Genomic DNA, 12,269 nt, shown 5'->3' with positions numbered 1-12,269 from the left:
GTGGGACAGAACCCTATAAAGGGGCAATTAGCGTCTACAAGATTAATATAATTCCAGTTTGAGATTTCTAAGTAGTTCTCTTAATAGCTTTACCCTTCTTACGTATCATAAACCTTATTAAGAGAATACTGGATAGCCTTAGATAAATGCCTCCAAGCTATTCAAGTTATTACCACAGAAATAAATTTGTTACAACGTATTTTGGTCAGTTATAAAATAACAAATAATAAAGTAATTTGTTAATAAATACCAAACACTAGAGTACAGGTAGTCTTTGATTTACAACCATTTATTTAAAGATCATTCAAAGTTACCATGGTACTGAAAAAAGTGACTTATGAGCAGTTTTAAGACTTTGTTAACATATGATTTATGACCAGTTTTCACACTTGTGATCATTGCATTCCATACTCATGAGATCAAACTTTTGGGAGCTAAGCAACCAGCATGTATTTATGATGGTTACAGGATCAGGAGATCCTGGGTTTGTCATTTGCAGGGGCCTTCTGACAACCAAAGTCAATGGAGAAGCCAAATTCGCATAATTCACTTAACAACTGTAGTGATTCACTTATCAATCATAGCAAAAACGTTTATAAAATGGGGCATGACTCACTTAACAAATGTCTTGCTTAGCAATGCAAATTTTGGGTTCAATTGTGGTGGTACAACCAAGACTACTTGTACAAAGTCCCCTCTTTGGTGGGGGGCAGGAAACAACAGAAGCCAAGAAACAAGAGTTATGGTTATTTATGGGTTTTTTAACTAGTATATGATTGAGCATACTAAAGAAATTTAGTGGCACAGTCTATGCAAGTTTATTTTAAAAAACATAAAAATAGGTCCTATTGATCTCACACAGTGAACTAAACAAATTAAAATCTCATCTCACATTTTATCCATCTCTTCTCCTTTCTCAAAGCTTCTCCTGGTTGAAATTCCTAAAGCTGATCTCAAACTTTATAAACGAAGGAGAAAACATGAACCATTTCTCTATTTTTACCTTAACATCTGTGAAAAATCACACATCCTTTCTCCTTTCTTTTTACAAACCCATAAGGAAAGCAGAAATGAAGTGGATGTAATTTTTTGGGTCCTAAATGGAAAGACGGGCTATCACACATGAATGGTCCATGCACCAAAAGTTCGATCTCCAGCATTGAAAAAAAGGCTGTGGAAAAAAATCTGGTCTGAAACTTTGGAGAGCTGTTCTTCACAGGGACTAGGAATAGGCAATCTGAGGTATTCTATAATTTTTGGATTACAACTACCGCTTTGGTCATGCTGGCTAGGAATGCCATGGCAATGAAAATATAAAAGATTTTAAAGGATACTAGGTTATCTATCCTTGACATAGACATTTCTGAGTTATCTAGATCAGGGGTCTCCAACCTTGGTCCCTTTAAGAGTTGTGGACTTCAACTCCCAGAGTCCCTCAGCCTTCAGCAAAGCTGGCTGAGAAACTCTGGGAGTTGAAGTCCACAAGTCTTAAAGGGACCAAGGTTGGAGACCCCTGATCTAGATCAATTTCATGATTTCCTATAAAGACCAATACTTATCTTCCTGCAGTCAACATTGCCTTTGTCCTCTGGAAACAAATTGTTTAGCTCCTACATTCAAATGCCAGCTATACCACTATGTGGGCTATAATTTAGTCTCTATAATAGGAACAGCACTTAGACTTATATACCGCTTCACAGTGCTTTACAGCCCTCTCTAAGCAGTTTACAGAGTCAGCATATTTCTCCCCGACCATCTGGGTCCTCATTTTACTGACCTCGGAAGGATGGAAGGCTGAGTCAGCCTTGAGCCGGTTAGGATCGAACTCCAGGCTGTGGGTAGAGTTCTGTCTGCAATACTGCATTCTAACCACTGCACCACCAGGGCTCTTGGTGCACCTTACGATGCAAATTTTTGCCATTTACAATTGTTGCTATTACCTTTCCAAAGAAATTTCTCTTCCTCAAGCTGTGATTGCAACAAATACATTTGCAATTTTCTTTTCCAAAATGCTATCTATAACTTTTCTAAGCATCTATTTCAGAATTCCATAGGGAATGCTGTCCTGTCTATTTTCTCAGCTGTAGCTAATGATATACAGTGCTTCACATTTTTATCTCATGAATATCCTTCTTTTTTCTTTTTCAGTTCTAATGTGAATAGCTCTTAGAGATCCATCTGTGACATCTTTTGAGTAGGGAGTTTTAAAAACACTTACCCAAGGCAATTTCCCTAATTCAGTAAAAAGTAACATTAGAAAAAACAACAGATACAAAACTGAAGTTCCAAGAATCCATCTACAGTGCCAACTAAGTGTAGGATTCTGATGAACAAGCTTTCTGCAGTATTTCTGCTTAGCATCACTTCCAAGAAGTAATGTGTGCATTAGTTCATAAACCTCTAGGAATACTTGTGCTCCAAACATAAGAAGGCTTTGCTTTGGTATCTTTAACACTTGTGTAGAACACAGGATGTTTCAATAGGAGCACCTTGCTCTTTTATGCTGCAGGAGGTAGTAAAGTCTTATCTGCCAAATTTTTTTCTTATATGGTAACAGTCCTCTTTTGCCGAATATCCCAACTGTATGCTGAAAGACTACTAGAATTGTTATGTCCCCCTCCCCACTTCACAGAGCAAACACAAAGGCGCGTGTCTCCCAGTCTTTTTATTTGCTACAGACCAGATTTACTTCTATTGAGGAAATACTTGGCAGTGATCATGCAAAGGCCTGCCAAGTTTGGAGTCCGTTATCTCGTATCCAAGCTCCGTTGCCAAAACTCACTGACAAAGTCCTTTAACCCTCCAACAACCAAACTGCAGCGCACCCTTGGTAACTTTTATACCCTGTGGGGTGTGGCTCAGTAACACAGCAATCTCTGAGCCTGCCACACCATTTCCTCTGTTGCACATGCTTATCTTTACGTCGCTGCCTCGGATCAATCCAGGATTGATTGTCAGCAGCTGGGACTTGAGGCGTTGCCAGGGAGGAGGAGGCTGTGGGAGGCCTTGTCAGCTCCTCCTCCTGGCCTGCAGCTGGAACTTGGGGTGGTGCCAGCAAGGAGGGTCCTGGCGAGGGAGGCCTTGCTGGCTCCTCTCCCTCACTCTCTGAGTCACTCTCCTCCATGAGAACAGGCTCGAGGGCCGGAATCACAACACGAATGTTCCTATGCCGTTGGTAACAAAGGCAACAAGCTGAAAGAACAGAGGAACAAGTATGTGTCTAGCCCAGTGGTGGTATTCAGCCACTTCGCACCACTTCGGGAGAACCAGTTGTTAACTTTCTGAGCAGTTTGGCAAACTGGTTGTTGAAATAAATCATTAGGGCAGAGAACCGGTTGTTAAATTACTTGAGCCCCACTACTGGTCTAGATAAAAGCCCATAGATAAAAGTGACCATTCTTAACTCCTTTAGCTGAAGCTTGGATATTTATGAAAGGTCTTAAGAATTATATTTACAACAGCCTGTCAATTAAGGAATCTATGTATTAGGCATGCTTCAGTCTTAGTCTACATTCTTCAAAACTTGAAAAGTAAAGCTACCTGCAGCATTCATATGGCTACAACATATACATCCTCAAACACATGTTCATGGATATCATTATTACTCACTCAGAGGTATACAATTGTAAATAAGGGAAGAAACTGGCAAAAATGAAAATGACAGAAACTAAGACAAGACACAAATTTTCTTTTTAAAAATGCTAGATATTCTTCTCCCTCCTTGCAAATTAATCAACATTCCCATTTTCTGTTCCTCCTAAAAGTAAGGAATGAACTGTAAACTAGGACCAAATGCAATCATCTTGTTCCTCTTTGCAAACTTGCTCCAATGCCAATTAAAAGTTTGTAAAAGAAAGAACACATTTCAATTTACTTTATCAACCAATAAATACTCCTAAAAGTAAGAAATGAACTGAGAACTGGGACCAAACATCAACTTTGCAAACTTGCTGCAATGTCAACAGAAGTTTGAAAAAGAATTAACATGTTTCAATTTACTTTATTAACTATATCTCTTTATTGCCTCAAGGAGCGCATTTGAGAAAATACATTTTCCTACTGGACAAATCCCCATTTTAAAATGAATGTTCAAAAGGTTACAATAATTTTGGAACTCTCTAATGCAGAGGTGTCAAACTCAAGGCCCGGGGCCCCAATCCGGCCCACGGGATGCTTAGATCTGCCCACGGGGTCACCCTGGAAACAGCAAAGGACCAGCCCACAGTGCCTCTGCCAACGAAAAGGGAGCTTGGGAGGGGTGCATACAGCCCACTCAAGCTCCATTTTCACAGGCAGAGGGTTGCAGGAGACAGTTGCAGCTGAAATTGAACTCAGGAGCCTGTTTTTGCTGGCAGAGTGCTTGGTCCGCCACAGGCGCCCCTGACATGAGTGACACTGAACTGGCCACACCCACCCTGGCCACACCCACCCTGGCCCCCAAGATCTAACACAACCCTGATATGGCCCTCAATGTAATTGGCTTTGACACCCCTGCTCTAATGGCATAGAAGCACTTGAATTATATTCTTTTTCAATAGATGAATCTCACAGCTATTTATCTTTGAGGAAATATTTGGTCTTAACCGGTAGTCCTCAACTTGCAACAGTTCATTTAGTGACCATTCAAAGTTACAACGGTACTGAAAAAAGTGACTTACGACCATTTTTCAAAACTACGACCTTTCCAGCCTCCCTATCATCATATCATCAATATTCAGATGCTTGGCAGCTGGTTCATATTTATGACCGTTGTTGTGTCCCAAGGTCATGTCATCCCCTTTTGCGACTTTCTGACAAATCAATGGCGAATGGCATTCCTTCTCCACAGATCCACAGATTTAAGACATCAGAAAAGGCCATTTGCCGATTCTCTAACTTCAAAAATAAAGTTAATCTCATCTATTACATGTCCCACATATTTCAATGGAATTTAAGCATGATTAACCTTCTTGACTGACCCTTAATGAGGAAACTGATCTTTAGCCAAATAGAACCTCATATTCAAGTTTCTAGTCAGCAACATTCACAAGTTGCATGTAATGCAGTTAGTAGGAATCTTGTGTGCAAAAGAAATGAGGCCTCAATTCAATTACTTGGCAAGAACAGTAAATAAATCAATACTGTTTAAGTTATTTTTATATTTGGAATTTAGACACGTAAATCTAAAGGGGGAAGAAAACTATTCTCATTTCTGTCAATAACTCCAAAGGGGGGGGGAACCTAGAACATAGAATCATAGGGTGGAAAGAACCCAAAAGGTCTTCTAGCAGGAGACCTTATGCCACCCCAATAAAATTGTTGTCCAATCTATTTTTGAAAACCTCCAGTGACAGAGACCTCACAACTCCAGAAGAAAATCTATTCCGTTGATTAATTGCTCTCACTGTAAGAAAATTTCTCCTTAGGTTTAGATTGGATCTGTCTTTAACCAGCTTTGGGAATGGGAAATAACATGCCCATTATTTCTTGTCTTGCCCTCTGGTGCTTTGGAGAATAAGTCATTCCGTTCTTCTCTGTGCCGGCCCTTAAGTATTGAAAGATAGGCATCATGTTCCCCCCACCCCCAATCCTTACCTTCAATAGGCTTGAAATACCTAGCTCCCTCAACCATTTATTGTCCAATTTAGCGTACAGATCCTTTATCATCGTTAGTATTTTAAACCAATTGGATAATGGATTACTAAACTACTTGCATATTAGAATAAGGACATTTTCTTTAGCCCAAGAACTGCCTTGATTTCAAGAATGCACATCACAGGATGTATGCCAGCATGCTGACAATGGGATTCCCCAGATTCTACATTTCCCGCTCAACTACAGAATGTTCTCTCTTCTCTTGTCTTTCCAAGCCAGCTTCACTTGCTAGCAAAGGGGAAACTACTTTCGCTTATTAGGAGTCTTGGGTGTACCTAACAATGCCTTTAGTGGAAGTAAAAATAAATATCAGTATTTATGCCTTTCTAAAAAGGTATCTAAAAGACAGGGACATACGATGTAGCCATCTTGCTGAATCTAAACAGGTGTTACTGTCTCATGAATGAAGGCAATACATGTCTAGTCAATGCCTAGTAAAAGATTATCTGAAAACCTCCATGAATATCCTTTGAATTCCATGATGGGAGAAAGGCAGCATACATGAATTAAATTAAATAATACAGTGTCTTGCAGCATCCCCAAAACAAGTAAGAATACATGGACCTACAATGAATTCTACCAGATACATTGGCAGTTTTGCATATCTGGTTAAATTATTATATAATTCTTGGATTACTGCTTACCATGTTACATGAATCCAGACAATTGTCACTTATTCAAGTAACCATGGCTTTGTATATGCATGAACCCAATCACTGTTAAGGATTACATCTGCATATTTGATGAAGTGGAATGCTGTCCAAGGTATTTGATCTGTATTAAATTTGTTGTGGCTCCACATTACAGCTGCCAAATTTAGCTACAATTAATTGTTATTTTTTTCCTGCTGTCTCATCGTCTTATAAATGATATAAAGCTTCAGTCAAGTAAACAAATATCATCTTCCTGAGTAACACAATTTCTATCAAATACTCGTTATCACAGTAAAGCTTTTTTATTGTTTGATTTTCAGCTACATTTAAGACAAACACTTGCAATGCAATCCTTTCAAAGAAAATGGAACAGAACAACATAGTCTGAATTTTTAAATTTTGACTGCTGGGCTTATTACATAGAGATATTTTATCTAATCTTCGAAAACAAGAGTAAAAATACATAATAAAGTAGGTTCCAATTGTACACACCAACAACCTAAAGGATCAGAACAGTGGTTAGTATTTCAGATGATTTTAAATTTCTGTTAATAGTATCATACATATGAAAAAAAATCTGTAAGATCACAACATCAAATGGCTATTTTTTAAATTCCAGATTAATTAAAAAGATGAAAGGACAGGATTTTCACATTTTTCCTACGTTCCCCAAATAGGAACGCAAGGTCCTTCACTTTTGAAGAAGACTGTAGTAGTGCAAACAGTATTAAGAGACAAGCAATCCATTCCACTTCCTGTCTGTGAAGTATGATGGCTAAGTAAGTCTCAATGTTACAGTATCAACACTTACTGATTTAAAAACAAAAATAAATATTTCTTGAACAACCATTTGCTTTCCATAAACAAGCAACCTGAAGAAGTTATGCCACAGTGTACAGTTCATTTCAGTGCAAAAGTTACATTTCAGGACTTTCAGAATGAGATTAGCAGCTCTTTCAAGAAAAAATAATTGGGAGTTGGATACAGTACATGAAAAAATGCAGCTGTAACACATGAAAACAAAATAGTAACACAGAGGAGAGTTATGTTTGCAAACTCAGTAAAGTACTCAGTCTCAATTTCTTCCTGAACTCACCATCATTTTTAAGAACTGGATTTAAATAATAATAATACCATAAAGGCCTCACAAAAAATCCAATCAAGTTTAATCTTTATTTCAGCTCAACAAAACCAGAATATAAATTTTTAATGTGTTTGTTGACATTCACTCCTTGACATTTCTTTCATCTACCCATTTGCTGTAATCTCAGGCAGTATTTATATTTTAGGTCTCTTGGAATAAAGAAGATGGAATGCTTTTCTTGATAGTATATAAATCTTATTTACTGTCTAACAAGGATTGGTGAAAGTGACTCACACTGTGAAAGCATCCTATGTATTTTGTTCAGGGGAAGAGAGAAGTAGAATTATAAACATCACTGTTGAGGTTCTACTTTTATAGGGAAAAAATGGCAAGGAATTCCATGAGAATGTAGAAAAGTATGAGGTAGCAAAGGTGAGTGCCCATTGTGCTTCCTTAATATGGCTGCTGGAATCAGGTAGGACAGGAGAATTAACTGTTGCTAAGATGGGTCACATGAAGTTATCCCTGGTGCAGCTTTTCTAGATCTTGTGGTAGTTAAGATACAGAGGATTCTATTTTCTTCTTCCCTATTCCTCTCATTTGGGCAGCTTGGCCATACATTGAAGTCTTAATTTATACTTCTATTTTTATCACTGCAGAGAAGCATTAGACAGATTTTCTACTTAACCCAACACATGGGCAAAGGAAGCTGTTACCAATCCTGACCCAGATCACAGAAGAAAAGCTTTCTAAAAGGATTCTAATCAAAACTTTTGTGATGCTTCTGGCCCAATGTACCATCATTAATTTAATATCAAAGACAAAACCTGTTCCCGGGAGATCTCTCCTCCCCACCAAAAAAAAAGTTCATAATCCATAGGGGACCTGCACCAGACTGTCCTATATAATAAAAGCTATTTTAGTAATGCCTTTAACTTGAATAGTAGGGGAGGTATTGAGTTGGTCATCATTCTTTTAAGGATTATATAAGATAGCAAGCATGAACTGTAATAAGATTTTGAATAGTGAATATTGTATAAGAGTCACTTCTTTGCATCTAGGCTTTAGGCAGATGCCGAAGAAACTTTGCAGCTTTCTCAGTTACTGAAACTGGGTCCTGTCCTGTCCTGTCCTGCCTTATTGTCTTAGTGGCATTAATAATGTAGGGGAACCATTCATTCAATCTGTTTGTCAAAGCATTTCAGGAAAGGATGGGATGAGACATGTGAGAGGAAATGAATGAGGTGTAAGGATAAGGGAAATTGAAACCGTAGATGAGGTTTTGTACTAGAAAGCATCAGGAAAACAGAGTATATTCCTTTAGGAACCGAATATATTAAAGATTTGAAAATCTGCTTATGAAATCTGTGTTAAGGGGAAATTGCCTTGCGTTATACAGAAAAAGTCCTTTTCAGGGGGGAAAGCTTCTTTTAATAAGAATTATTACACTCATGGTGGCCGCAGTTTGTTCAGTGTCCGCATAAACATTTTTTTTTCTTTTGGAAAGCAAACTATGTAAGTAAGCTTTGAAAGGAAGATTTTCAACTAAAACAACTAAACAAAAGAATAGCTGATGATGAGTTATTTAAAAATATAATGAGAAGGAAAGAAGGAAAAAAACATGGATAAAGAAAAAATAAGCTTGCAAGCTTTGGCACTTGATTCTGCAGGCCACCATGCACGCACACACTCACACAAACATATGCATGTAGAATAGTTTGGCTTTTTTCGGTGGTGGGGGAGGGTGATACTGGCAGGTTGTTAAACAAAAAGGAAGGCACATCTGTACAAAAAAAAAAGATGAGTTGCTCTTCTCATGCTGAGTTTTGTCTATATTTGATTGCTTCCCCAACATTCCTTCAGCCCATTTATTATAAGCAAGTGAAGGAATGGTTATCATAAGACTATCACTACTAGTTCTTCCAGATCTCTGATCCATATAACTACTAAGCATCATGCGCAATTCATTTATAATCTACTCTGCATAGTCTTTAATTTAGCAAGCTAGCAGTTAAAAAGGAGGGAAACATGGCAAAGCACTTTCAAACACAGATGTCTGAGAGGCAAAGATCTCCTAGCAGAAGAGATGGGATGAGAGTCACTTAGTTCAAGTACAGTACAGTCACGGTGGATCGGGTGTCTCCACAAAAGTTGTCCAAAACCTTTTCAGTTCCTACCACAATGGCTCTACAAAGGCAAAATCCAGGATCAACTCTCATTTTAAGGCCAAAAAGACTTCTTCAGCAACATTAGTGGGAGCAGAGTAAGATGCAGCATATTTTTAAACACAGGCTCAGAAGGAGGCTGCTTTGTAGTTACCTCTACCTTGAATGAGAAACTTTGCTAACTGGCATGGCTCTCCTCTCTACTGAATTCCAATTTTGCCATTAAAAGATACTGTTTTCTGGAGAGACAGTAGCATGGTAAGAATAATCACCTACCTGAAGAACCAGTCACACAAAATGCATTCATTCAAGCCTCCGACACCAGAGACTTTATATTTAACTGCACTTATCATTCAACTTGTGCATCGGAACTGTATCAATTTATGAAATGCTTGTTTGAAGTCTTCATTGGACATAGTGTAGATGATAGGGTTGATCAGAGAGTTAAGATATCCCAGCCACGTGAAGAAGTCAAAGATGGCCATGTGGAACCAGCAAGCATCTTTACAAATAGGCAACACTAAACTAATGATAAAGAAGGGTAGCCAGCACACAATGAAGGCTCCTAAAATAACCCCTAAAGTCTTGGTTGCTTTCCGCTCTCTGGCAGCCATCAACTTCTTTTTTTCCAGAAAAGCATCCGATACCTTTACTTTGACCTGGTTCGTATATACAGGAGACCCCATTTCACTGGATGCTTCCGAGACCTTGCAATTTATAGAAGTGACAGAGGATGTTGATCCTGGGGAATCTGTTATTAAGTGAGCCCGAGTTAATCTTTTGCCGGCATTCTTTGGCGTCTGTTTCAAAATCCGAGATCTGGCCTCCAGGTAGATCCTTCCATAAAGGATCAGCAGGAGCAAGGTAGGAAAATAGAACGCCCCCACTGTGGAATAGATGGTATATAAGATGTGGTCTGAATTCACCACACAGTTGGACATCTCTTCAGCTTTAGACTGCTGCCAGAAGAAAGGAGGGATTGAGATGGAGATCGAGAAGACCCACACCAGGGCGATCATGCCTGCTGCTCTCTTGGGAGTCCTTTTAGTGGAATACTCAACTGCGTCTGTGATGGCCCAGTATCTGTCCAGGGCAATCACACACAAATGGAGAATGGAAGCAGTGCAACAAGTGATGTCTGAAGAGAGCCAAATGTCACACACAATCTGGCCCAGGGTCCATTTCCCAGTCACGGTGTACATGGTGCTGATCGGCATGACCAGGAGGGATACCAGAAGGTCAGTGACCGCCAAGGAAGCTATGAGATAATTGGCCGGGGTGTGGAGCTTACGACTCTGGTAGACAGTGGCAATCACAAAACCGTTGGACAATATTGTGGCCAAAGTGATGAGAGCCAAGATGACGGTGAGCACCACCTTCCAGGAGAACGGGGTGCCATCTTGGTAGATGGAACTTTCTTCAGGACTGCAATTCCTGGTCTGGTCAGAGTCATTGGCGTGGAAGGCGTTTAGGCCTGGGGTGGCTTGGCAGAGCCTAGCTTGATCCATGCCTCCAAAGTTGCCGGGGACTCGACGAGGAGAGGAGCGCCGCCAGGCTCAGCAATCCGAGGAGGGCAGCGCCCTCCTCTCCTCACGCCACACCTCAAGACAATCCCGCCCGGGGAACGAGGGCACGCGAGCCGCCTGGGCAGCGGCGACGGCGAGAGGGAGCACGTGCGCGCGGCTCTTCCAATGGAGGCGCCTCCCGCTCGCCGGGCGGACCATGGCTAGCCCCGCCGCCGCCGCCGCGCTTTCCCCCCTTCTTCTTTGCTAAACGCCAAGCCGACGCCTCAGCACGTGCCGGCCGCCAAGCGAGGACGTCTCCGCCAGCGGCAGCCGATTCGGCGGTGGCGACGAAGGGACATCGCGGAGGTCCGAAGTTCGACCCGAGGGATAAGTCACCGGCGGCGGCCGGGGGAGTTTTTCTTTCGTTAAACGGAGGTGACGCTTACGATCCCCCTGGGCGAGACGGAGCAGCGAAGAGAGCGGGAGAGGGCTAGCAGGCGCGGCTTGCCACCGTTGCTGACCGGCCGTGACTGGACGCCTTCTCTCTCGCAGAGGCGCGGGACGCGCAATTGTCCTCCATGGCGCCAGTTTTCACAACTTTTGCCGAAGCGGGCGGCTGGAAGGTAGGCAGCGCAGCGAACTCTCGAGGTGAGGGTCTCTCTTCCAGGGCAGAGTTCAAGTCCGGTGGATGCAGACTTTTCTGGCAGAGGCGGCCGGCGCCTCAGCAACCGAAGGCGCGCGGTCCCTGCCTTTGCTCTGCTCCCTCTTTCTCTCTCTTTACATATACATATAGATATAGATATACTGGCCCGCCCGCTCAGACTCCGCTCCGCTCTGCGCGAGCTTAACAAGGCAACTCGTGGTCTTTTCTCCCAGAGCTCCGGCTCCCGGCCCCTCGCCACCGCCCCGCCTCAGTCTGCCCCGAGAGGATTCCGCCGGGTCCTAAGACCGACCTTTCATCCCCCCCCCCCCACCCTTTAGGAGCCTTGAAATGTATACTTTCCCCAAACCTCGCTGACTTATCAGTGGGGATTCTGCATTGAGTTGAGCCGAGCTTGTGATCCCTTCCAAAGGTAATAATCACCACAACCGCAGTAGAGCAACACTAACGGCAACTTACAACTGTGGTGCGGGCGCTTAAAACGGAAAGACGCGAACTGAAAATACCCACAGAACCCGAGTCAAGAGAAGTGGCGAAAAAACATCAAACCTCCCCAAACTCGAATTC

The 12,269-nt window shown here is 41.5% G+C and overlaps 1 protein-coding gene across 1 annotated transcript; it reads right to left on the bottom strand.

Moving 5' to 3' along the window:
* Positions 1-6,572: 6,572 nt before the first annotated feature.
* On the bottom strand, positions 6,573-11,868 carry HTR1B (5-hydroxytryptamine receptor 1B). Its single transcript, XM_058176101.1, has one exon. The coding sequence runs from the start codon at positions 11,042-11,044 to the stop codon at positions 9,890-9,892; it is 1,155 nt and encodes a 384-aa protein (XP_058032084.1). The 5' UTR covers positions 11,045-11,868; the 3' UTR covers positions 6,573-9,889.
* Between the last annotated feature and the right edge of the window lie 401 nt (positions 11,869-12,269).

Source organism: Ahaetulla prasina, chromosome 1 (genome assembly GCF_028640845.1).
Source record: "Ahaetulla prasina isolate Xishuangbanna chromosome 1, ASM2864084v1, whole genome shotgun sequence".
Taxonomy (NCBI): Eukaryota; Metazoa; Chordata; class Lepidosauria; order Squamata; family Colubridae; genus Ahaetulla; species Ahaetulla prasina.
The sequence above is the reverse complement of the archived record's forward strand: the minus strand, read 5'-3'. Positions and strand labels throughout refer to the sequence as shown.